The sequence below is a fragment of the Kogia breviceps genome, chromosome 5, assembly GCF_026419965.1.
Source record: "Kogia breviceps isolate mKogBre1 chromosome 5, mKogBre1 haplotype 1, whole genome shotgun sequence".
In the NCBI taxonomy this organism is placed as follows: domain Eukaryota; kingdom Metazoa; phylum Chordata; class Mammalia; order Artiodactyla; family Physeteridae; genus Kogia; species Kogia breviceps.
In genome coordinates, this window is record NC_081314.1 from 146,519,863 (window position 1) to 146,546,378 (window position 26,516).

The 26,516-nt window shown below is 51.6% G+C and overlaps 1 protein-coding gene across 12 annotated transcripts in view; it reads left to right on the forward strand.

Annotated features, from left to right (window-relative positions):
- The window catches only part of SLC37A1 (solute carrier family 37 member 1), an 88,628-nt gene that overhangs the window by 9,384 nt on the left and 52,728 nt on the right, over positions 1 to 26,516 (forward strand). For 4 of the 12 annotated variants that reach the window (XM_067035175.1, XM_067035176.1, XM_067035171.1 and 1 more), the window contains 2 exons: positions 17,491 to 17,681; positions 25,391 to 25,472. In XM_067035175.1, coding sequence (XP_066891276.1) covers positions 17,626 to 17,681; positions 25,391 to 25,472 — 138 coding nt within the window. In that variant the 5' untranslated portion in view covers positions 17,491 to 17,625. Of the gene's footprint in view, positions 1 to 9,814; positions 9,902 to 10,262; positions 10,694 to 17,490; positions 17,682 to 25,390; positions 25,473 to 26,516 lie in introns of those variants that run through there. The other 8 variants (XM_067035170.1, XM_067035169.1, XM_067035172.1 and 5 more) reach the window with 8 other exon arrangements.

Below are 26,516 nucleotides of genomic sequence, written 5' to 3' on the forward strand. Positions count from 1 at the left end.
AAACAGACTCCATTTCTTTAGGACAAAATGGCAAATCAACAAATTAAGCTGAGGAAAGGGACTCTGTACTTCTCTCTCACCCTCAACCCCCGAACCTATGTCCTCGAATGATCATTATTCACACGAATTTGCTGTGCTTCCACAGCTTCTGTGATCTGACTCACACTTGGGACTCGTCACTCAACAACCAAGGTTTATTGAGTGTCTTCGCCGGGTGTTCTAGGCGATAAGGATTCACGGTTGGGCAAAAAAGGTAAAAAAATCTCTGCCTTCGTGGAGCCCACATCCTAACACGTGACCTCGTTCACCCTCGAGTCAGCCCCCGGGGAAGTCCCGGTGATCAGGAGGTTGGAATGGTGTCCCCAGGGTCCCCCAGTGCTACGTGTGGAGTCAAGATTTGCACCTGCATCTTCAGATTCCAGAGCCCCAGATTCCAGATTCCTGCCAGGCCACCGTACACTGCGGGGTCACGGCTGGTGTTCAGAAAGATGATCCCGAGTGACGGTCAAGAAACAACGCCATAGCCAATGACTTGCATTTATGATAGAGTTACGTGAGTCGATTTTTAGAAAGGATTTTGATTATAAAGATTAAAGACTAATGGTTTCAACCGTAGGAGTTAAACAATGGGTGAACCAGAAAATGTAGCACCTGGAGGACCCCAGGGCCAAGGCTTCCTGTGACCACAGCAAGAGCCGAGGTCATTAGTGGAGGCTGTGAGGAGGAGTTGCCTCTGTGGACTGTCACCCCCTGTCTACCCCCTGGTAGACTCAGCTGACTAGGCAAAGACCTTCGCCGTGCAAGGTCGGACTTTCCCAGGCTCCATGTTGGCTGGGAAAAGATGGGTAGGTAAGACCGCTAAGGTTTGGTAGAGAGAACAGGAGTACAATTGTCCCTCTGTTTCTGTTGGGGTTCCAGTACCCTCCAGCCCATGCCCACCCCGCAGATACCAAACTTCAAGGATGCTCAAGTTCCTTATATAACATGGCCTATTTGCATATAACCTACACACATCCTCCCGTATACTTTGAATCATCTCTAGATGACTTCTGATACCTAATACAATGTCAGTGCTGTGTCAAAAGTCGTTGGTATGTGGCAACTTCAAGTTTTGCTTTTTGGAGCTTTCTGGAATTTTTTTTTTGTTTTTTTCGAATGTTTTCCATCCATGGTTGGTTGAATCTACAGATGCAGAACCCAAGGGTACAGAGGGCCCACTGTAACTGCATTCTCCCACCAGGCTGTTAACATATCGTTTCACGTAAAAGTACCCTCTCTGCGTAAAGCACCAAATACAGGACCAGAGGGAGCTTTAAAGTACCGCCCCTTGATTTATAACACATATTTTACCAAACCACACCTAGGCTGAAAAGTATCGAGCCTTGCTGAAGACCTTATAAAAATATTCCAACTTGCTTATCCCATTTATCTGCACTAGCTCAGCTGAGGGGTGACTCCCTAGTTGATGGACCAACTTCCTATTTCCCTTTCCCTGACCTGCTAAGACCTTATAGGCTTAAAGCTAAGAGGAATTTACAGCGGATGGGCTCGGGCAACACGTGAGCTCCACAGGGGAGCTCCACTGCCAGGAACACTTGGCTGATGGAAGCGAAAGTCCCCGCGTTCGGTGCAAGCCTCTCTAGCAGCCCCGCTGGAGTCAGGGTCCAGCTACGCCCAAGGCACTCAGGCATCTTCCAGCGACCACTCCCCTCACCCCAGTACAGAAGCAGAACAAGAAAGCTCTCAACTAGGAAAAACTGCCAGGGCCCTGGAAGCAGGGACATTTGCCCACCTGTCTTACACGAGCAGTTTGCCAAGGACCGCCCTTGCAGATGGCAGTTGCCTCAAGTGTTAGGTGTTATCATAGGACGTACAAAGCTCCTGTCCCCCAAATGCGTCCTAACTCGGGCAACACGGGGTCTAAAATCCTACTGCTAACAAGCCATTGCCTAGGCTAAGCACATCGTTCTACCTTTTTTTTTTTAACATTAATGTTTATTTTTATTCTGTTTGAAAATACACGGCTTTTTTCTTTTTGTGCCTCTCCTCACAGCCCAGAGGCAACTGCTCTCCACTCTTAGCCTTTTCCCCACGTCTCTAAAGATGATGAGTGCACTGCGACTTTACTGTCCAGCTTAGACCTCTTGCTTTGCGGACGAGATCTAGCTCTCTGACATCCCCGAGGATAAGTGCTGTTAAGGCTGCTGCCTGGGCTTTTCCCATCCAGGAGGAGAGCCTTGGGAGGGGACAGAAGGAGTGACTCACAGAACACATGAGTCCACTAGGATTGAATCAAGAGATATGCAGCCGGAGGCAGCCGGAGGCCTGGCCGGTTCCTCTCTGGGCCCCTGGGGACCCGGCAGACCTGTTCCTCCATTCTTGGTCAGGCTGTGGCTCCTTGCTGTGGGGACTCTTGTCTGCCTGGAATACAAGATGTGCTTCTAGTGGGAGGCTCTTCCTTCTGTACTTTACCAACAACATTAGCAATGGAATCAAAAATCTCCCCGGCTCACCGGTTGAGCGCCCCGTACTGCTAAAATTCTTGCTTTTCGATCAGTGGAGATAAAATGAAACTCCTTCACGGTCAGGAAACACGCTCTGTTTCCTTATCTCTCTAATAATATTTCATGCTTTTCTGCTTTCTAAGCTGGAGGCATTTGCACGAGCTCTGAAGCCGGGTATCCTCAAAGCTCCCCGCAGGGAGCCCTCGGCCCACTTCCGCCCTCCCCAGGCAATGTTTGCTCCTCGCTGGACGCACACGCCTCCTGCTTTCCCTGCAGAGACAGAGCTTCTGGGCAGAAGGTCCTTTTCTCCAGTCTTATCTCTCCTTGCAATGCCCACTACTAGCACAGAGCTTGTTTTGCACATAGTAGGTTTGCATTCCTAGTGCCTCTCTACCATGGATGACCCAACCCTCCAGCAGGTGTCAGAGTTACCTCTTTCCTTTTTTTTTTTTTTTTTTCTTGTGGTACGCGGGCCTCTCACTGTTGTGGCCTCTCCCGTTGTGGAGCACAGGCTCCGGATGCGCAGGCTCAGCGGCCATGGCTCACGGGCCCAGCCGCTCCGCGGCACGTGGGATTTTCCCGGACCGGGGCACGAACCCGTGTCCCCTGCATCGGCAGGCGGATTCTCAACCACTGCGCCACCAGGGAAGCCCACCTCTTTCTTAAGACCAGGGAAAAGGAGTGAGTCTTCCCTGCGAGTTGGGCGCGGCGAAAGCCGACCCTCCCAAGTGGAGCTGTCCGCCTGTCTGTCCTCTCTCAGCGCCGCTGGGGCTCACGGACACGCTTGCACCACCTCTCAGATCGGCGCTGAGAGAAGTTCATTGTCTCGTGACCTTCCGTCTTGTCTCCGGGCCACACCTGCTATCCCCTCTCCAGGGTTCCCAATGGTTCCCCGGAACCCTCTCCATTTCCCCAAAACACCTCCCTCTTCACTTCCACAACTGACTCCCTTCTGCGACAAAGGGGACAGAGGGAAGAACCCTCCCCTCGTGCCTGCCCACCTGCAAAGTGACGGCTCTCTGCCCTTTTTCCATTGTCTCTGCTCCAGCCCGAGGCTCATTCCTCCTCACATATGCTGGATTCCTTGTCTTTCCGCCTCTGGAGGGCCATGTGTCATTCAAGCACTACGCCCACCCTCCCCTCCGGCTGCTCTGGGGCCTGGGCCTCCCGTGAGAAGGGGCTGATTTCCAGGCCTGGGGCAGGAGGTGCATGGGATGAGCTTGTGAGGACATCTTGTCACCCTAGAAAGCAAGGACACTATCAAAGGTACCCGGGTCATGTCAGAAGGACTCACTGGCCCATGCGATTCAACAAGGAGAATAACTGGAATGGATGCAAATGCAGCAACTGTGGCCCAGCCCACTAGTGTGGAGAGTCAAAAAGCAGAAGAAAGGAAAACTCATGGCTAACTTTTGAAGAATAGTGCAAAGCCAACTCATTATTTTGACAAGTGGCAAATAAAGGAATTCCACATGTATCCTGCCTTTCCTGTATGAATGGTGCTTCAGAGTTAACTAACTGATGAGGGGAAGTTTCTCTTTATAGAATAGGCTAGCAAAGAAAAAAGAAACAATGGAATTATGATGTCACCATTTCACAGCTATGAATTCTACTTCTAATAAACGTAGTGAACGTAGGCAAAAGGAACATCTAAATACGGCAGATGCCAGAAGCCTCACTGGCTTGAATCGACCCGAATCTGATCAGGCGTCGGGAGCTCCTTGCCGGTTTCAGGTTGTAAACAGGAAGTACCTAAAGAATATGTTCGACGGTATCATGACGATGGGATCAGCACGATGCAGAGTGTAGGAAACTCTGCAAGAAGAATGGCCTGGCCTCCGTGACAACAGCAAGAAATTGCTTAGGACAAAGAGGCAGGGGAATCTCCAGACGGAGAGACCTAGGAGACACATCAGACAACACACGTGTGGACTGTTTGGGTCCCCATCTGAAAATAAACTGACAGAGTGAGACCATGTACAGGGCACTCAGGGGAGTGAGAACACGGGCTGGGTATTTGACGCTATTGTGGAATTATTCTTGCTTGGGGAGCCTTGATGATAGTAGAGTGATTATGTTTAAAACTGTATCTTTTAGAGATACACACTGAAACTTTACAGGTGAAATATAAAGTCTGGGATTTTCTGCAAAATATCCTGAGGCAGGAAGTGGGTCAAGACAGAGAGGAAACAAAATTGGTGGTGCATTGATCATTGATGAAGCCAGGCGATGGGTAGATGCCTGGGGCTTCATTATAATGTTCTCTCAACTTCCGTCTACACTTGGAAATGTCCATGCACTTCCCTGGTGGTCCAGTGGGTAAGACCCCGCACTCCCAATGCAGGGGGCCTAGGTTCGATCCCTGGAGGGGGAACTAGATCCCACGTGCACGCCGCAACTAAGACCCAGCACAGCCTAAATAAAGAAAGAAATATTTTAAAGAAAGAGAGAGAGAGAAAGAAAGAAAAAGAAAACGTTCTTGCGTTTAAGAAATGTGTCGTCGTCCCCCCCACCCCCCGAGTCCTTCTCCAGTTTTGGGCCCTTCCCTTCTCCCCAGCGCAGCCAACCTTCCTGAAATGGTTTTCTGCTCTCCTTCCTCACCACCACCCAGGCCTCCGCCCACCCCACCCACGGCCCAGGAAGCTTCAGGGTGAGGCCAGTAGACAATGACTCCCTTGCAGCCTCCAGCTCCACGCCCACCCCCTCCCCACCAGCACACACTGCGTCAATGGGGCTCCCTTCGGGCTTTTCCTCTGCTCTATCCACAGCTTCCAGACCCTCCTCCCTGCCTGGCCCTTAGGTACGGGCACGCCTGGGGGCCCGGCCCTACTCTCCGGCCCGGGCAAGCTTTCTCCTCCCCTGCTGTCTGTACCAGGCCTCTGTCACCCACCTAGGATTCTTCCAGAGACTCCAGACTCACACATCCAACCCCAGTCAACAGCCCCACCGAGACACCCCACGGGAACCCAAAGCGCAACAAGTATAAATTCATTCCTTGCCCGCACCCTGCCCCCAGGTCTGTCTGTGCTTTGTCGCCTCTCCGCGAAGACGCCGCCGTCCAGCTATAGCTGCCCGAGCCTGACAGCTGGATGCTCTGGGGCCTCTGGGGCCTCCCTGAAGTCTGCGCCCCCAGACAACCATCCCCAGACGGCCGCGGGGGCCTCGCCCTCCCCCTCCCTCTCCCCGCTCCGCCCCCGCCCCCCCATACCAGCCTGCGGGCTTCCGTCCCCGCGGTGCTCCCGTGCGCTCGGCCAGCTCCTCGTATGCTGCCGAGATGCCACCTCCCGTGACCATCGAGTCTGGGTCAGGTGACCCTCTTTTGCACCCCCCGTGTCCCCTACTGCACTGTGTGACACAGTGTTGTGACGACGGCCGGTGACCTGTCGTGTGACCTCTCCACTAGCTGGGAGCTCTTGGCGGGGAAGGCCCACATCTGTCCTGGGCTGCACTGCGTCGGGGGGGGGCTCCGCCGGCCTCCGCCCACCTCCTCAGTCAGGGCAGTTGGAGGGCAAGAGGGGACGTGGGGCTGTGGACTCCCTGCTGCTCCTCTGCCAAAGCGCCGCCCTGGTCCAAGGGGTCCCTCTACAGCCTCAGCGCCCTGGGCCCCAGGAACGCCTCACTCCCCTGGCCCCTTCAGGCCTGGGACTGCCTTCTCCACCACCTGCTCAGACTTATTTAGCCTCCTAGCAGGTTAAATAATGTCCCCCTCCGGCCCCGCCCCACAAACTCATGTCCCTCCCGGAAGCTCTGAATTCACAGGACCTCACTTGGAAATAGGATCATTGCGGATACAGTCAGTTCCGCTGAAGTCCTCCCGGAGTAGGGTACAGCCTAAATCCAACATGACTGGTGACCTTACAAGAGGGGGGACACAGAGACACAGACACACGGAGAGGAGCTGATGTGAACACAGACAGGCCAGGTGACGACAGAGGCCTATTAGAGCGATGCACCTACAAGCTAAGAAACACCCAGGCTCGCCAGCGACACCGCAAGCCGAGAGAAGGGCACGGAACCCATTCTCCCCTGGAGGCTTCAGAGGGAGCACAGCCCCACCAGCATCTTGATCTAGACCTGTGGCCTCCAGACCTGTGAGACCATAAACGTCCATTGTCTTAAGCCCCTCAGTCTGAGGTCTTCTGTTAGGGCCGCCCCAGGAAATGAACCCAAGTCCCTTCCTCACGCTGGCATCAGTGACCGCCCGCTCTTGCCGCAAGCCTCTTGCTCCGTGGATTCTGCAAAGGCAAGGCCCCAGTTGACTGAGGCCTCAGTGCCTGGCGCGCCCTGGCCCCGGTAGGCACCCAAGACACATCTGTTGGATAAGAGTGAATGTGCCTCTCATTTGGTCTGTTCCTCTTGTTCTGAAATAAACATCACAATAAATTCAAAGCAAGCGTGGACGTCTCGAGTTAAAGCAGAGGCCCGGCCAGGCAGGTGGGTGGAGCGGGCAGCCCCAGGTCTGGGCACCCTGCACTCACCTCTCTGGAAGCCTGGCTGTGGGCTGTGGCAGCGGCAGCCTCGGTGCACACCGCCACCGGTCCCCACGCTGTGTCATGAGTTCAAAATGCTGCATATGAAAAGTTCAACTGGGTTGGAAATTCATTTATTCATTCACACAAGAAATGTCAATATTACAGGTAGAAAGAAAAGGAAGAGTATCCGATTCTTAAAAATAGTTTCAACTTTTGCGCGATTTGTGTGATTGTAAAAAAGACTTGAAAGTTATCATCCGCCTGCACCAAGAAAGTGTCTCCAGGGTGACATGCCAGCCGCGCCCCCGGCCTGAGCTTTGCGGGCAGCCATTTCGAGCGTAACACCTGATACGATCATCAAGGCAATCACACGTTTTCGTTTCAAAATGTGAACTGTTTTATTTGGAGGTTTCATACAAATGTACTACCTTCCCTAATCCATTTTTAGGTGTTTCTTACAATCATACAAAGGATTAATATAGAAGTTAATATTTTCTGAAAGATGACTATTTTAATCTTTGTAAAATTAATAGATGAAGATTTTCGGCAAATATTATCTAGACACCTCAGGTCCGTCTGGTTTTCCCCGGGGTGCCATTCAAACATCACCCTCTTCTGGGTGGGAAATGGTGTGGAACCGCGGAGCATACCCTGCGCTGAGTCCTTCCGCACCTGCTCCTGCAGTTGGCAAACGTGAATGAGACCTTCTGAGTCGGGCGGGGCCCCGAGAACCCCTCCAGTCCCAGGCTAGGGGCCAGGAGATAGATTTAGAAGTAACCAGTACCAGTTTGTTGTGCTAAGTCAGGAGCAAGAGGTATCTACAGTGCCCTGGGAAAGCAGTGAAGATGGCCTGAGAGAACAAACACTTGACCTGGGTCTCGAAGTTTGAGCTCACTAGGAAGAGCCGGGGTCTGGAGGGCTAAGGCAGAACTAGCCACTCAACGTGTGAGAAAGTGCTGGAAACTAAAAGAGCGGTCCTGAGCTTTGGTCGTGAAGTCAAGAGTGGGTTAGGCTCTTGTTTTCCAGCTGCTAAGGACTGAGGCTCTCTCCTGACCCCGAGGGGCATCTTGAAGGGTTCTCATCGGGAACGCCAGGCTCCCATCTGCTTTAGGAAGGCAATTGGAAGGGCTGGAGGAGTGGATTTGGGGAGGGAGAGCTTGCAGGCAGGGAGGCTGATGCACAAGCTCAGGGAGAGAGGAGGAGCCCGGAGCAGAGCCTGGGGTGGGTGCAGAGCGGGGTGATTCGGGGAGAGAGAGGTGTGCCAGGCTGGGCAGGCTCGAATCACCGTGAATGGAGAGTTAGGGAAGGGAGGAGGACTGTCTGAGAGAGGAGGTCTGCGGAAAGAGACCCCGCCAAGGGGAGGGAGAAATCAGGAGGCGCGGGCCCCCTCCCCTGCAGGATGAGGGACCAGCGGCCACCCTGCGGCTGAACCTCAGGGCGACAGTGAGGCTGGCTAGTCTCCTTCCTGCACTGAGAACGCTTCTCAAAGCCTACAGAAGCGAAGCATTCGACACCCAACTCAGCCAACAGGAAAGGATAGCAGGGTGTCCCCAAACACAGGCCTGGCAGAGGAGCTGGGTACCTGCCCGGAGGCTGTGCACACTCTCCTTCTCACCTCTTTGGGCAGTTACTGCCAGGCCTTGGACTGGTTTTATTTATTTGTTTATTAACATCTTCATTGGGGTGAAATTGCTTTACAATGGTGTGTTAGTTTCTGCTGTATAACAAAGTGAATCAGTTATACATATACACTTATCACCATTTCTCCTCCCTCTTGCGTCTCCCTCCCTCCCACCCTCCCTATCCCACCCCTCTAGGTGGTCACAGAGCACCGAGCTGATCTCCCTGTGCTGTGCGGCTGCTTCCCACTAGCTGTCTATGTTACATTTGGTAGTGTACATATGTCCCTGCCACTCTCTCACTTCGTCCCGGCTTACCCTTCCCTCTCCCCGTGTCCTCAAGTCCATTGCCTACGTCAGCGTCTTTATTCCTGCTTGGATTGGTTTTAACTTGAAGCATTGTTTTAACCAGGGGGAGACTTCTTCCTGCAATTTCTTCAGCAAAACATGCCTTCTGCCTCACTGGGCCCTTCCAGGGAGGTGCTTTCCTGGGAGCTGGGCACCTGGGCTGGATTTAGATGCCATGTGTCTACCGCGGGTGCTTTGCAGGTACCCCAGGAAAATAATCGGGCTTGTGGGGGGCGGTGCCCAAGGTCACTTTTTGGCGAGGAGTGAGCGTGGGATTCGCGGAACACTGTTCCTGGGTGAGGTGGGAAGCCTGTTACGGCACCGGGGAGGGTTCGGGTGACTGAGACCCAGTGAGGTTCTCCAGCACAGCCACGTGAGGGGCGTGTCACACACACACACACAGGTGTGATCAAAGATGGTTCACCACAGCCGATCGTGGGCCCCATTTTCACCTAATACGAGGCTAGTCTCATGAGTCTGACCCCTCCGAGGAGGTAATAAGAATAATGTCCAGGAGATCAAGGCTGGCCCCCTTCGGCTCCGCTGCTGTCGGGGAGGACTTACCTTGAGGACAAAGGGTCCTTGGGGAGCTCCTCTTTGGTCACTTTCGAACTCCAGCCCGGGCGCCCGCAGGCAGGTGCAAGGAGCGGGGACCGCGGGGAGGACTCCTGAGCGGCGGTGGCCCGGGGTCTCCTCGTGGGGGCGCCCCGCACGGCCTCCCCGGGGCTGGCTGGGCCCCCGGGTGCGCTCCGGGGCCGCGGAAGGACCGGGGAGGGCATGGGTCGGGGGGGAGGGGCCGAGCCGCCGCCGCCGCCGCCGCCACCGCCCGGCCGGGCGCCCCGCGGCCTCAGGAAAGTGAAAGGGCCGCCGGGGCCTCCGCGCGCCGCCCCAGGAAGTCGCGAGCAGGAAGCGCCGGCGGCGGCCGGGCTGGGCGGCGGGGCGCGGGCCGGGGGCGCCGGTGAGACGCGGGGACCGGGACGGGGCCGGGAGGGTGGGAGCGGGCGGCGCGGGGACCCCCTCTCCACCGCCCGCGCCGGCCGGGCCGCGGGACTCGGGGCGCAGCGGCCGAGCGACACCTGCCAGCGCGGGCGACGGGCGGGGAGGCCGGGGGTCCCCGCGCCGTGCGCGCGCCTTTGTGCTCGTCCGGGGCGGAGGCGTGCGGCGGGCCCCGGGACCGGGCGGCCCTCGCGGCGGCCGGGGGCGGGGCTGGAGGAGCGGCCGGGCGGCCCCGGCCCCGGCGAGCGGAGCCGGGGGAGCCGGTGCCGGGCCGGCAGCCGCCCACCGGAGCGCCGGGCGGGGGCGAGCCCGGCCGTCCTCCGGGCCTTCTCCCCGGCCCGCGCGGCCGCGGCGACAGCCCAGCCCGGGGCTCCAGAGGGGAGCCCCGCGCGGGTGGGCGGCGCGGCGGGACGTGGGTGTGCCCGCCAGTCCTCCTCCGGGACGGGCCGCCGGGGAGGAGCCGACGTCAAAGCCCGCGGGAGGCGCGGGAGGCTCGGAGTGCCGGCTCCCTGGGCCTTCGGGTTGTTCGTCTGAGCAGCTGGTTCCCGGAGCCGGTGAGCCTCCTGGAGGGATTTTACTGGACCCAAAGCCCCAGAAAGTCACCCGGCCTCGGGGCCCCAACCGTCAGGCTCTTTTTTCCAATTCCCCCCAGCCGCCGGCCCTCCCAGCCTCTGCAGCCACGCTGCTGATTCTGGGGACCTGGCGACCTAGGACTGCGACCAGGATCCTGGAAGGCCCCTCTGCACACCGCCAGGTTTGAATTTCTCTGGGTGGAATTCCAAAGCCCGCCTTTCCTTTAGTCTCCCTGAGCTTTCTGCCTGGAAAGTGCCCACCTGCCCTTGAATCTGAATTGTGTGAGGATGTTCGAGTTGGTAACTAGATTAGATCTCCCCCTCCCCCCATGGCTCCTTCTTTAATGTCTTTTAAGGTCAACCTTGAGAACCCAGGGCTCTAGACCTCCAGTGTCTCACCATGTGGTTTTGGAACGGCATTTGCAGGTTCTGTGTTGTACCCGCCACCTTGAGGTTCTGTTTGTTGGTGGAAGAAAGTGATACAGGTAGAGGATTCCTTTTTGTATTTAAGCCCAGGAAAGAAATACTGGCTATTGTCATTCATTTTTAATATTGCTTACAGCCTTTAAAGCACAGACCATATAAAGTGTTTTCTCTGAAAAGGAAGTTGTTGTCTTTCTCTCTTTCTCCTACAAGAAAAATATCTGAAAACTTGTTTGAGGGACATGCATTCCCCCCACCCCCTGCATTTGCCTTTAAATAAGATCTACTTTTAAAAAGCTTGCCTTTAAGTAGATTCTTTAAGATGCGCCTGGGGCTGCTTTGATTACTACTGACCACAGCGCTTCAGTTGTGGGAAGACCCTTTCAGTGTTAGGCGAGTACGCGGAACTGTTCCCCCGGTAGTGCGTGTGGGGGCGGGGCTCCAGGATGCGTATTGCCCTCAGGTCGTCCCATTTTATGGTTATGTAGTTTATAGGCCAGGTTGGGCACTTCCGGACATGGGTGTAAAAATGTGCATTTTAGAGAGTAAGAGAGATGCTCTAACGGGGTGTTTCTGAAGCTGCTGTCTTTGACAGTAGAATGAAACTGGGTATTCTGACACTTTTCCCTACTGGAGTGCTGAGTTCCAAGGGTGCCTATTAAGAGCCATTTTTTCTAAAGTACGTTTTCCCTTTTTATGTGCTTGGATTATGTGCCAAAAACGGGGCTTAAACCAAGTGATCTGCTCCAGTTCTGCCGCCGTCTCTTTGGAGGAGACCTGCCCGGAGGAAGCAGCTTGGAGGGAGGAGGGGACTGAGGGAAACTGGACCAACCTGAATTTGCCCCACAGCGTCCAGCCAACCCGGACCAGCCTCCGGGCCTCTTCCTCGACAAGGCAGTGGGGCTCACAGGAGAGCATGGAATTTGTCACCGATGACCTTGGAGGTCTTGACCAGGCTCTCGCTGGAATGATTTTCAGTGGGCACCGTCCAGGCTTTGGAGGAAGGGGCCTTATTAAATCGAGCTCTTAATGTCCTACGTGTAAGATCTCTATGTTTACACATCTTAATTGCACTTACGGTGAACACGTATAGCCCTTGAGTTCACCCATTTTACAGAGGTAAGAACCATGGTTTTAAAAGGAAATCAAGATTTTTTTTTTTTTCCTGCTGACTTTTCCAATGTCTTCTGGATTTTTTTTTTTAACATTACAGGTTTTACCAGAATTGAATTGAGGTTTATTGATTAGTTGATGTAATAGATGGCAATAAAGTATTTCCAGATGAGCTGTAGGTACCTAGAGAAGCAGCGTCTGGAGGAGGAAACTTGACTCTGACCCTCCATTTCCAGGTGCTGTAAAACTTAGACCAAATCCTTTACTCTAAAGGAATCACTTAAAGATTGTTTCTCAACGTATACTCAGGCCCAAACAGGAGCCCACTCATTTTGAGCAGAATTTTAGTAAAACGGTTTTTTAAAATCTAGAGATTTGAGCAAAAACATTGTGAAGCACTTGTGCAGCTTGGTTCAGTGCATCTTTTTCTTTTTTTTTTTTGCGGTACGCGGGCTTCTCACTGTTGTGGCCTCTCCCTTTGCGGAGCACAGGCTCCGGACGCGCAGGCGCAGCGGCCATGGCTCACGGGCCCCGCCGCTCCGCGGCATGTGGGATCCTCCCGGACCGGGGCACGAACCCGTGTCCCCTACATCTGCAGGCGGATTCTCAACCACTGCGCCACCAGGGAAGCCCTCAGTGCATCTCTTGACCGCTTGCTCTGTGCTGGGTTCTGAACCAGGGGGGTGGGGACCAGGGGGCTGCCTGCAGCCCTGGGCCTTCCTCCCCTGATATCTACTGAGAACGATACCAGCTGCTGTTGACTGAGCATCTCCTCCACACCGGGCTCTGTGCTGAGGGCTGTCCGTGGATCACTCGTTTCATCTTTATAACAGTCCTAAGTAGGTGCCATCACCCCTGTTTTTGAGCTGGGGAAGGTGAGGGCGCAGAAGGTTTGCGGCATATGCCTGGGGTTACCCAGCCCAGGGTCAGCTGTCGGGGCAGGTGGCTCTCTCGTGGGGTGAAGAGCTGAGGCTGTGACATAGTTAGGGCCCCCGGTGGGGTGTGGGTGCAGGCCGAGTGGCCGGGCTGGCTGTCTGTCCGGAGCGAAGGTGCAGCTCCCCTGGCTGGAGCAGAGGGGCCTCAGTGCCTCACTGAGAGGAGATGGGGGGAGTGGGGAGGGTGTGAAAGCTTGGCAAGGTGCATTTTGAAAACTCACTCTGGAGGGAGAGCGGGAATGAACACGGGGAACCTCTTTTAATCGGGAAGACACAGGCGCTGAGGAATAATTTAGGTCTTCTAAACCGGAACTATTTGCTATTACTTATCTGTTCTCTCAAGGAGTTGTTTAAAGACACTGAATACATTTCAGCTTTAAATCGAGATTAATGTTTAGTCAAAAGTAGCTTTCTTTGGGCTTCCCTGGCGGCGCAGTGGTTGAGAGTCCGCCTGCCGATGCAGGGGACGCGGGTTCGTGCCCCGGTCCGGGAAGATCCCACGTGCCGCACGGGCCCGTGAGCCGTGGCCGCTGCGCCTGCGCGTCCGGAGCCTGTGCTCCGCAACGGGAGGGGCCACAACAGTGAGAGGCCCGCGTACCGCAAAAAAAAAAAAAAAAAAAAAAAAATCAAGAGGGCCTCCCTGGTGGCGCAGCGGTTGAGAGTCCGCCTGCCGATGCAGGGGACACGGGTTCGTGCCCCGGTCCGGGAAGATCCCACGTGCCGCAGAGCGGCTGGGCCCGTGAGCCGTGGCTGCTGAGCCTGCGCGTCCGGAGCCTGTGCTCGGCGACAGGAGAGGCCACAATGGTGAGAGGCCCGCGTACCAGGAAAAAAAAAAAAAAAAAAAAAAGCAGCTTTCTTTAAAAACGTTACATAACCTGTGGCTTTTCGATAAGTATCAAGGTAGAACAGTGCATGCTCCTCCTTCACGCACTGTGTCCTGCGGGATTTAATGCACGGGTCCCAAAGACTCCTTGTCACCGAACATAGGAGAAAAACTGAAGAATAGCACAAGTCTTGAGGTTGGCTTTGGGACAGGAGACCAGGCCTCCCTGTGCCTTCCTTCCCTTCTGGCTCTGCCTTCAGCCCTGACTGCAGAATGGGGCCATTTTCCAAGGCCTCTGAGGTGACCACAGGTGTGAGAAATGAGGTGGCACAGACGAGCTGAAGTTCATTCCCACGGCATGACGTGCATTTAGTCTCCATTGCAAAGCCACAGTCAGATGATGGGCTTCAGGACCTGCCACCTTGTCCAGGCCTATGTTCCTCTCTGTTACTGTGGCTCAGACGTAGCCCCGGACACAGCTTGGGGGCATGGAGCGCGGCCAGTTCCCTGGCGCTCTGGTGATAGAGCACCTGGTGCGACCAGTGGGCACATCCGGGTCTCCTGTGAATATGAATGTTAGCTCTGCACAGTATTGTGATTGAGAGTGAACGGCTCGATCTCGGGAGGGCTTCCAGATAAAGAGGAGTTCAGTGGTTCTTTCTTTTTTTCCACTGTCCATCTGTTTATTATTTGTTTTTTTTTAACATCTTTATTGGAGTATAAGTGCTTTACAATGGTGTGTTAGTTTCTGCTTTATAACAAAGTGAACCAGTTATACATATACATATATCCCCATATCTCTTCCCTCTTGAGTCTCCCTCCTTCCCACCCTCCCTATCCCACCCCTCTAGGTCGTCACAAAGCACGGAGCTGATCTCCCTGTGCTGTGCGGCTGCTTCCCACTTGCTATCTACCCTACGTTTGGTAGTGTATATATGTCCATGCCACTCTCTCACTCTGTCACAGCTTACCCTCCCCCCTCCCCATATCCTCAAGTCCATGCTCTAGTAGGTCTGTGTCTTTATTCCCATCTGACCCCTAGGTACTTCATGACCATTTTTTTTTCTTAGATTCCATATATATGTGTTAGTATATGGTATTTGTTTTTCTCTTTCTGACTTACTTCACTCTGTATGACAGACTCTAGGTCCATCCACCTCACTACAAATAACTCAATTTCGTTTATTTTTATGGCTGAGTAATATTCCTTTGTATATATGTGCCACATCTTCTTTCTCCATTCATCTGTTGATGGACACTTAGGTTGCTTCCACGTCCTGGCTATTGTAAATAGAGCTGTAAGGAACACTGTGGTACATGACTCTTTTTGAATTATGGTTTTCTCAGGGGTATATGCCCAGTAGTGGGATTGCTGGGTCTTATGATAGTTCTATTTGTAGTTTTTTAAGGAACCTCCATACTGTTCTCCATAGTGGCTATATCAATCTACATTCCCACCAACAGTGCAAGAGTGTTCCCTTTTCTCCACACCCTCTCCAGCATTTATTGCTTCTAGATTTTTTGATTATGGCCATTCTGACCAGTGTGAGATGATATCTCATTGTAGTTTTGATTTGCATTTCTCTAATGATTAATGATGTTGAGCATTCTTTCATGTGTTTGTTGGCAATCTGTATATCTTCTTTGGAGAAATGTCTATTTAGGTCTTCTGCCCATTTTTGGATTGGGTTGTTTGTTTTTTTGTTATTGAGCTGAATGAGCTGCTTGTAAATTTTGGAGATTAATCCTTTGTCAGTTGCTTCATTTGCAAATATTTTCTCCCATTCTGACGGCTGTCTTTTGGTCTTGTTTGTGGTTTCCTTTGCTGTGCAAAAGCTTTTAAATTTCATTAGGTCCCATTTGTTTATTTTTGTTTTTATTTCCATTTCTCTAGGAGATGGGCCAAAAAGGATCTCGCTGTGATTTATGTCACAGAGCGTTCTGCCTATGTTTTCCTCTAAGAGTTTGATAGTGTCTGGCCTTACATTTAGGTCTTTAATCCATTTTGAGTTTATTTTTTTGTATGGTGTTAGGGAGTGTTCTAATTTCATACTTTTACATGTACCTGTCCAGTTTTCCCAGCAGCACTTATTGAAGAGGCTGTCTTTTCTTCACTGTATATTCTGGCCTCCTTTATCAAAGATAAGGTGACCATATTTGTGTGGGTTTATCTCGGGCTTTCTATCCTGTTCCATTGATCTATATTTCTGTTTTTGTGCCAGTACCATCCTGTCTTGATTACTGTAGCTTTGTAGTATAGTCTGAAGTCAGGGAGCCTGATTCTTCCAGCTCCATTTTTCTTTCTCAAGATTGCTTTGGCTATTCGGGGTCTTTTGTGTTTCCATACAAATTGTGAAATTTTTTGTTCTAGTTCTGTGAAAAATACCGGTGGTAGGTTGATAGGGATTGCATTGAAACTGTAGATTGCTTTGGGTAGTAGAGTCATTTTCACAATGTTGATTCTTCCAATCCAAGAACATGGTATATCTCTCCATCTATTTGTATCATCTTTAATTTCTTTCATCAGTGTCTTATAATTTTCTGCATACAGGTCTTTTGTCTCCTTAGGTAGGTTTATTCCTAGATATTTTATTCTTTTTGTTGCAGTGGTAAGTGAGAGTGCTTTCTTAATTTCACTTTCAGATTTTTCATCATTAGTGTATAAGACTGCTAGAGATATCTGTGCATTAATTTTGTATCCTGCTACTTTACCAAATTCATTGATTAGCTCTAGTAGTTTTCTGGTAGCATCTTTAGGATTCTCTATGTATAGTGTCATTTCATCTGCAAACAGTGACAGATTTACTTCTTCTTTTCCGATTTGGATTCCTTTTATTTCTTTTTCTTCTCTGATTGCTGTGGCTGGAACTTCCAAAACTGGAATAAGAGTGGTGAGAGTGGGCAACCTTGTCTTGTTCCTGATCTTAGTGGAAATGGTTTCAGTTTTTCACCATTGAGGACGATGCGGGCTGTGGGTTTGTCATATATGGCCTTTACTATGTTGTAGAAAGTTCCCTCTATGCCTACTTTCTGCAGGGTTTTTTATCATAAATGGGTGTTGAATTTTGTCGAAAGCCTTCTCTGCATCTATTGAGATGATCATATGGTTTTTCTCCTTCAGTTTGTTGATATGGTGTATCACGTTGATTGATTTGCGTATATTGAAGAATCCTTGCATTCCTGGAATAAACCCCACTTGATCATGGTGTATGATCCTTTTAACGTGCTGTTGGATTCTGTGTGCTAGTATTTTGTTGAGGATTTTTGCATCTATGTTCATCAGTGATATTGGCCTGTAGTTTTCTTTCTTTGTGACGTCTCTGTCTGGTTTTGGTATCAGGGTGATGGTGGCTTCGTAGAATGAGTTTAGGAGTGTTCCTCCCTCTGCTATATTTTGGAAGAGTTTGAGAAGGATAGGTGTTAGCTCGTCTCTAATCAGTGGTTCTTTCTTACACATCGTGTGAAGTTCATTTCAGTGACCCTTGAACAAGCTGCGCCCCACCCCACCCCACGACAGATGCTCTACCCCTACCTGGTGGCTCTCGTGGTGGGAGTGCCCTGTTGCAGGGAAGTCCAGCTCTGCTGTGGGCTGGGTGACCACACCACGTGAGGTTACTTCTGCCAGGGCCTCCGACGGTGCCACTGTCAGAACACTTGACCTTTCCACCCCTCCTTCTCCTTGTAGAGAGCCCGAGCCTCTGCTGGAAGGAAGAGGGGAGGCGAGACGCCACAGGACACCCCTGCATGCTTCCCAGGATTAAGAACCTGTTTATGAAGCAGCTTATTTCGTGACCGAAGCTCCGCGGTCAGTGAGACGTCAATGGCCCGACTTCCCCCTGGCATTCGCTTCATCGTCTCGTTCTCCAGGGATCAGTGGTAAGTCCTTGGGCACATGGTGCCTCCGTGCAGCCAGGGCCCCCTGCCCCCAGTTTCATGATAAAACGCACGTGGCCGAGCAGCCTCTCCGTAGCTATTGAATGGTTTGTTGGTGGCGGAAGCGGCGACCAGGAACACGGCCTAGCTGTCCGTCGTTGGTTCTGGCAGTGACAGACAGACCGAAAACCTTTGAGGTTTTCAGTGGTTTCTGGTCCACTGAAGATAGTCCCGGTCGCCACCCACAGAAAGATGACCACTGACTACTGGCTGGATATTGAAATGGCTGTGGGTGAAATAGGTATATTACCTCTGGGCTTAGTGAGTGGCCTCGCTGGGTCAGGACTTTCAGAGAGAAAATGAAATCTGAACAAGTTAGATGCAGATCGCTTTCCGTTCTGAGAGCGCCTGGTGTGCTCTGAGAATCTTTCTCACAGGAGGTTCGTGAGCTCCACACTCCTTGGAGCAGGCGGGCGGTGAGGGCGGAGTGCAGAGCTGGGCTGTCTCGTCTCTAACCTACACTCTCAGCGGGTTTTCTCCCCTGCTGATCTCTGCTGGGAAGAAAGAATTGTTCCTCTACCCTCTTCGGTTGAATGATTGGGGGCATGTGCATTAAACTGACAAAAAACCAGATTCACAGGAGAAAAGGAAGATTTAACCACGTATGTGTGGGAGTTCACAGAAAAACGTGACTCCGGGGGGCCTTAGAATTTGGGGATTGTATACCATCTTAATAGGGGAAGAGGAGCAAGAGAAGGGCACTTTTGGGAAAACAGGTAACTTTTTGGAAAGGTAAATGTGCCCTCAGGAGACTAGCTGGGAGCTAGGATACCGTTGTGACGGTGTCTGTTTAGGTGTGATGTGGGCACCTACCGTTTCTGGTATTAAGACGCAGTCTCTGCTGGCTGCTCCCAGGGGAGGATTTATGACAGCTGACTTCTTTCTCAGAGGCTCTGCTTTTAGGCAGGTAAGAGCTTGCAGGACTCACGTGCCTTCTGCTGAAAATAACGTTGACGCTGCAGCAGCGTGTTCTGAATCCCTTCGGCTCCGTCTCACCGGGGCACTCTTGGCCTCCGCACCTTTTGCAGCTTCTCAGGCCCCGGCTGGTGGGTGGAGCGCCCACAGGGTCTCAGGTGTGACTTCAGACATCTGGCTCTTTCCACAGCAGTTCGCTTGTCCACCCATTCCCGTCTACTGCTAATCTAGCCACAAGTGGTTCCCTTTTATTTAGTGGGTGTTTATCTTTCCCTTGTTTTGAAACTTTATTTTGATACAATTTCATACTCACAGAAGAAAATGAGAATGTTACCAGGAGCTCCTGTAGAACTCTTATAATCACAAATTCTTATTTTTTTTTTTTTTTAAGGTTGAGACCTACAGAGATAGAACAGTGCTTCTCACACTTTAGCGTGGGTGGGAATCACCTGGAACTTGTTAAAATGCGGATGCTGACTCCATAGGTCCGGGTGGTGCCTGAGAGCCTGCACTTCCCAGGTGATGCGGCGCTTTGCGTCCATAGGCCACACTGTGAGTTGCGAGGAGATAGCGTATTTGTCTTCATTTCTATTCCATCTCTACCTCAAACTTGCTCTTTGACCTTGAAAGGTTATTTAACCTTTCTAGATCTCAGCTCCCTTCGCTGTAAAAGAAGAGAATTAGCTTTTCTTCTAATATTCCTGCGAAGGACATTTCTTATGTTTTCCTACCCAGCATGCATTGCCTCTTCCTAACAGCACTTTGATTTCCTTCGGGGAATTGACTTCCCTCCTTTGTGTGCAGGTGTGACAGGTAGGTGAGTCTCAGGATTTTCCATCCCGTTACGGCAGCCCCGTGACCTTCCGCCATAGCCCAGGTCCAGCAGGAGGCAGGAGAGGACCTAAGGTGGGCTACGGGCCTCTCTCTCCTGGGACTTTCCGTCTTGAATTGAGTGAACCTAGGGCAGGGGAAACGGTGAGTCGCCTCGGGTCCAGCCGTGGGGGGCCAGGTTCAACTGGCAGACAGATTCTTTACATTTGTCCTCATTTGCTTCTCCCCCTACCTTCTCCCGTCGTGTGATGTGTGTGTATGTAGTGGGTGTGGGTGTGTGTTGTGTATGTATGGGCCGTGTGTGTGTGTGTGTGTGTGTGTGTGTGTGTGTAAAATGCCCTCTCTCTGCCCGCTGAGGGGCCCTGGGAACAGTAACACCCCGGCAGCAGCGAGCACACCCGGTGCTGGATCTCAGTTTCTCTGTAACGTTTTCCACTGAAGGAGCCAGTCAGACATCCTGGGAGGCTGGGTCAGCGCTGGGCAGGGAAAGTGGGATGAGCCTGGAATATCTTGTGCCGAAAACTAAGGAAGTGCTTAAAAATGAAAGGGCGCCCGATCTGGGATGAGATTTTAAATAAACGATACCAGTAATGGATTATAGCCCATTGAATAAAACACGAATCCAGTGAGTCCATTCTGCTATAACTAAATAATGCATAAATGGGAGGAAGGAAAGCTCTTTCCCGCAGTAGAATGCCAGCCACTAAGTAGAGCAGGAGTGTCCAAGCTGGAGCATCGCCATCTGAAACCGTCAGGGATGCTCGGCTTAGGCAAAGGATTGTCAATGGACACACACGACGGGGGGAAGGTTGGAGGAACAGGGTATCTATGTAACCTCAAGGTATGTAGCCACAAAGTCCTTACTGACTACTGGAGGGAAAGACTGTAGCTTCTCTGAGGGGCTGCCAGGCAGAAAAGCCCCTGAACCAAGCGGTCAGTGATAGCGTTAACTGACATCGTGGCCCTCCTTTGGGGTGCTCTGGAGAGACTCATATCACAGTATATGCCTCGTTTCCTTGTTCCCAAATTAGGGATGTCTTCTTACTAATTTCTGTGCCACGTGATACTGTTCAGTAAGTCTCGTCTAAAGAATTTTTTACTTCTCATTTGCACGTGACCGAGATAAATAACACTCAGATAAGGAAACGATATTCTCCCCTGAGTCTCTGAATTGTCTGGGAATGCCTGTGGCCTTCTAGAACATTTCTGAGGAAGCTTTGAAGGTGCCTTGCTAGGATAGTCCTTTTTTGCTAGAAACTTGGCGTTAACCCGAATGCTATTCTTGTAGTATTGGTGGACACAGAGAATGCTATCTATTGTTACAGAAAGTAAGTGGAACACTGATGAAGTAAAGGTTTAAATAATTCATTTTTAATTGTATTTGCTTAATATTCATAAGCCTAAATGTAACACAAAGCAGAAATTAAAGTATCGGATTATATTCGTTTCCTGGCGCTGCTATAACAGGTCCACAGACTGGGTGGCTTAAAAGAACAGAAATTAATTTTCTCACGGTTCCGGAAGGCAGACGTCTGAGCTCAAGGTGTCGGTAGTGCCGCACTCCCGCAGAAGGAGCGAGGGAAGCGCGCTTCCTTGCCTCTTCCCGTTCCTGGCGGCTGCTGGCTGTCCTAGTGTTCCCTGTCCTGTTCTACCTGCATCGCCACGTGGCCTTCCTCCCTGTCTCTCTCTGTGTCTCCCCATGGCCTTTTATAAGGACACGGAGCTGGATTTAGGATCTTAGTGGATTTTAGGCCATACGTGAATTAAGTATGACCTCAACGTAGCTAATTACATCTGCAAGACCCGATTTCCAAATGAGGCCACATTCTGAGATTCATGGTGGACATCAATTGGGGGGGGGGGACAGTATTCAACCCACTACAAGATGGATAAAAGGAAACAAATATTTTCCAAAGTCCTTGCTTCACAAGTGAGAAAGGAAGAAGGTGGCCGAGGGTCGAATTACAAAATGGGAAAGGACTTCTGGAGGATTGTTTAATCCCCATAACCCAGGATAATCCCGCAGAAGTAAAAAGCTCGCCCACACTCTCCAGGACGGGGGTATTGCCACGGCCACTAGGAGGGCACCAGCCCCACAGTGGTTTAAAAGTGACCGGTGGGGGGCTTCCCTGGTGGCGCAGCGGTTGAGAGTCCGCCTGCCGATGCAGGGGACACGGGTTCGTGCCCCGGTCCGGGAGGATCCCATGTGCCGCGGAGCGGCTGGGCCCGTGAGCCGTGGCCGCTGAGCCTGCGCGTCCGGAGCCTGTGCTCCCCAACGGGAGAGGCCGCAGCAGCGAGAGGCCCGCGTACCGCAAAAAAAAAAAAAAAAAAAAAAAAAAAGTGACCAGTGGGGCTGTGTTTAGGCCTTCCAGAAGTGGAAAACTCAGCCTCTGGCTGCTGGGTCTTCCCCTGTCCTCAAATCCTACGTAACGAGGTGAGGAAAGAGAGAGGCAGCATCTGAAAGCAGAGGGAGTGGAGTTGGCCTGATACTGGCGAAATGAAAGATTGGGTTCCGCTTTAGGAGACATACGTTCTGTGTCTAGGAAACTCCCGGTCTGCAGGGCAGGCTGACCCTTTGCCCTGATTCTGCAGAGCAGGTTCCCTCCGAGAACGCTGCTCACTGACAGGCCGGTACTCTTCCCAAAGGGGCTGATCGACCAAGGTGGTTCACCTCCACCCAAAACTGAACCGAAAACGTCTGGACGCATTCGCCACTCCGGAGCCCTCGGCGTTCTCGGGGCTCCCACGGCTGTGCTCCAGCGTGGCGTCCCGCGGCACGGGGCGGTCGTGGGAACTACTTCCGCCCCTGCAGGCTCTGGGCAGGTGAGCGTCACATGCAAGACCGCCCGCTAGGGGAGAAGGCAGGGGCCCAGGAATGGCTGCTGGGTTCCAACAACCTGGACAGCTTGACAGCCTAGGAATGAATATGCAGGTGTGTTAGGGCCCCAGGGGTCTTCAGACCTGATCGAGGCATATGGACGACGAGCTCGTTATTTCGGGGTTTATTTATTCTATTTAATAAATATGTTAAATGCACTTAATAAAACTAGAATACTTATAAGTGGAATGTTCTGGGTAGAGAGTGGAGACCGTGAACCCGAGGCCCATTTTCTTTTTTAATTAATTTATTTTATTTTTGGCTGCGTTGGGTCTTCGTTGCTGCGCGCGGGCTTTCTCTAGTTGCGGCGAGCGGGGGCTACTCTTCGTTGCGGTGCGCGGGCTTCTCGTTGCGGTGGCTTCTCTTGTTGCGGAGCGTGGGCTCTAGGCACGCAGGCTTCAGTGGTTGTGGCACGAGGGCTCAGTAGTTGTGGCTCGCGGGCTCTAGAGCACAGGCTCAGTAGTTGTGGCGCACGGGCTCAGTTGCTCCGCCACATGTGGGATCTTCCCGGACCAGGGCTCGAACCCGTGTCCCTGCATTGGCAGGTGGATTCTTAACCACTGCGCCACCAGGGGAGCCCCCCAAGGCCCATTTAAGTAGACCTGCTCTTTCCAAATCCTTGTGAGCTGGGTGATGATGAAATTCAGAGTCTCCTGGCCGACGGCACACCCGTAAGCTGGTTGTATGTAGCATCCTTGAGGACTCCAAGTCCTTCTCTCAGACTCTGGTTTGGGAGGGGCTGGAGGCAACTGGGACTGAGAATATTTTCTTACTCCTTGTGGAGATGGGAAAGGGGAGCGCTGTACCCAGACGGGGCCGGTCGGGGTCCCCCGCAGTCCACACTAGCCCTAGCAAGCGGGCATCAGGCAGCCAATGAGTCTAGCTGTGGGCTGGAAATTCGGGTGTGGGAAGTTCCAGTGGCCTAGAACCTTCATAAGCTGGTGCAGAGGAGCAGGGCGTGGGATACGGAGAGCTTCCAGCAAGGAACTGAGACACCTCCACCCCCTACCAAACGGATGGCTTTCAGAAACACAAGGACAAAGGCCTGGACGTTTGTCACAGGTCCGCTGCACTTGCACGGTCTGTGCTCTTACGACCGATGACACACTCACTCGGTCGTAGTTTCACTTTTTTCCTACCTGCTCATTGGCAGGAGCTCGAAGAGCAAAGAGTCCTATAGGAGAACCATCAGCAAATGTTTCCTTGAGAAGTCGGCGTGGTGTGCCCTCGCTAAGCGCAGCTGTTCCAGAGGTTGAAGGTTTGAGTCCCACGGTGCTGCCGAGCCTTTTTTCCCCACCCGAAATGTGACCTTTTGTTAACAAGCTGGAAGTATTTATTGGACTCCTGCCTTTGCTGCTGGCCAGGGAGGCAGACCCCCTCAGGGGTCTTTGTGTCAGTCCAGAAAGCTACCCTTGAGAAGTAAATCACAACGTTGGAAATGTGGGTGGGAGACAGGAGGAAGGTCCCCTCCTCATCGAGGGCCTTGAATGAGACGCCTCCCCGGGGGCCGCGGCCCCCCTGCAGCCCCTCTCTGTCCTGTCGCCCCCGCCTCCGCCTTGGGTCATTACGGGCTTAAGCCCGCACTCGGTTGGAAGGTCACTGGCCTTTCCAGACCAGAACAGGACGCGGGTTCTTCGGGGTTAGGGGCCGGGCTTCAGGACGCAGAGGGCCCGCCTGCCCACGGGGTGCCCCCGTCACCATCTCTTGCCCAAAGGACTTTTTCCTCCTGACCCGAAGGGCCGCTTTTCTATAGGGTGCTTCAAACATTCAGAACCACATTTAGACCTGAGTGAACTTCCATCATCTTGCTAAAGCATCTTCTTGTCTGTAGTCTCCATACACCTCAGCACTTCCTCTCGAACTGCTTTCCTCATAAACCAAGAACGGCAGCAGGGCTTTGGGCCAATAGTTTTTATGTCATTGGCCTTATTCCAGCGTCACTGGGTTGCTCTCACTGAGGCCGGTGAAATAGTTACATTTCTGCCTTGCTTGTGTCCTTCTAAAAAGTAAAAAATAAATATGATCTTAAACGCCCAGGGTAGCAGGCTTATAAGTCACTTGCAGTTAATTTTGTTACAAACTAAATCATCATTCCCCTTTGTCTGCTTTGTAAAGCTACGTGTACATCTGTGTCCCAGGTTTCTCTTTGATTAGTTCTTCTCATGATGGTTTAAATAGTTTCAATGAACAACGTAAAAGTGGCACATTTTAAAAATATTGTAGGGGTGTTATAAACAGGATTGATCTTTGATGTAGGACCGAGTAAAAAACATACAGCGTGAGGATATTTAAGAATACCGTTGTAATGGATTCTTAATGCACGTTTTTTTTTCATTGAAGTATGGTTGATTTACAGCGTTGTGTTTAATTTCTGCTGTACAGCAAAGTGATACATGTATATGTTTGTTGTACATATATATGTTCGTTTTCATGTTCTTTTCCATTATGGATTATCACAGGATATTGAATATAGTTCCCTGTGCTCTACAGTAGGCCCTTGTTGTTTATGCATTCTCTATGTAATAGTTTGCATCTACTAATCCCAAACTCCCAATCCATCCTTCCCCTCAGCTTCCCTCCCCCTTGGCAACCACAAGTCTGTTCTCTATGTCTGTGAGCCTCTTTCTGTTTTGTAAATAAGCTCATTTGTATCATTTTTTTTAGAGTCCACATATAAGCGATATCATATGATATTTGTCTTTGTCTGACTGACTTCACTTAGTATGATGATCTCTAGGCCCATCCATGTTGCTGCAAATGGCATTATTACATTCTTTTTGATGGCTGAGTAATATTCCATTGCATATATGTACCACATCTGCTTTATCCATTCATCTGTCGATGGACATTTAGGCTGTTTCCATGTCCTGGCTATGGTAACTAGTGCCGCAGTGAACAAACGTAAGGTGCATGTATCTTTTCGAATTATGGTTTTGTCTGGGTGTATCTGCCCAGCAGTGGGATTGCTGGGTCCTACGGCATTTTATAATATTTTATGTCACATCCCTGCCACTGTTTTGTGTTTCAGGTACAGAGCCTTCATTTTTATTTTGACATTTTTGCTGTATGCAAGTTTTCACTTATCTCGAAAGCCTATCAGCATAGTTAAGGTAAGAAATCATTAAAAGCACTCGATTTCATTTCCTGCCTGTAATCTCTGTAAGGAACTAGTAAGCCGGCTGGGGGGAAGGGGAGTTCGGGGAAGAGCAGTAAGACAAATGGAGAAAATGGATTGTTGAGAAGCAAGGTATTTTGCTGCTTTGGTTTTTAGTTTCTCTTTTCTGAAATTAATAGCTTTAAAATGGTTTTAGGATTTATAATTTCCGAGGTAGTATACTTTCGGTTATATCCGTTGACTGTTCCAGAATTCTAAAGCTCAATTAAATATCTATTCTGTCTCGTGTGAACTTTCCCTCCGAATATGTGCAGAGTCTAAAAATGTTCCCCCAAATGCTTCTGCGGTCATTAGGCTTTGATCCTAAGTCTGGCAGGGGTGGTGTTTCTCCATTATTCTTAGAACACTGAGTTTCTGTGTGAGTGATGGGTGGGCAGGAAGTTATTAAGCAGGCATTTGACTCCACTCGGGGAAGAGAAGATTAAAGGAGCCGATCCTACGTAATAGCCGGTTGTTGTAACCTGGGAAAAAGCAGAGCAGTTGTCTTACCCTCACTGGTGTGACATCATTTTGCCTGCAGACTGTCAATTGAATGGCGGCTGAGCCTTTGTCATACATAGAAGGGACAAGGAAATCGCCCGGGGCCAAAGGCAGCTCATTTACCGCCCGACTGCCCCTCCCTCACTTTCTCCTCCTTGGCCGGGTTGCGGCTCCAGGACTGTAATCCCATTGACCTTTGTAGTACTGCTTCTCTGCTTCCCGGGTCGGAGGCAGGAGGGGCCGACTGCCGGACAGCTGTCGTCTCGGGCTCCCGGCCGGTGGCAGAGGCAGTGCCGAGGCTGCTGCTTCTCTGGACGGTTCTGTGTTCCCGGGTCTCCAGCAACTCCCAGTGGACGTGAAACATCATCGTCTACTCCAAGGACCCTGAAATTCCTCCTTGACCCCTAGTAAGCAGGAATTACCCTGGCCCCTCAACTCGCTTGTAAAATTCTCCCTTTTTTTTTTTGCGGTACGCGGGCCTCTCGCTGTTGTGGCCTCT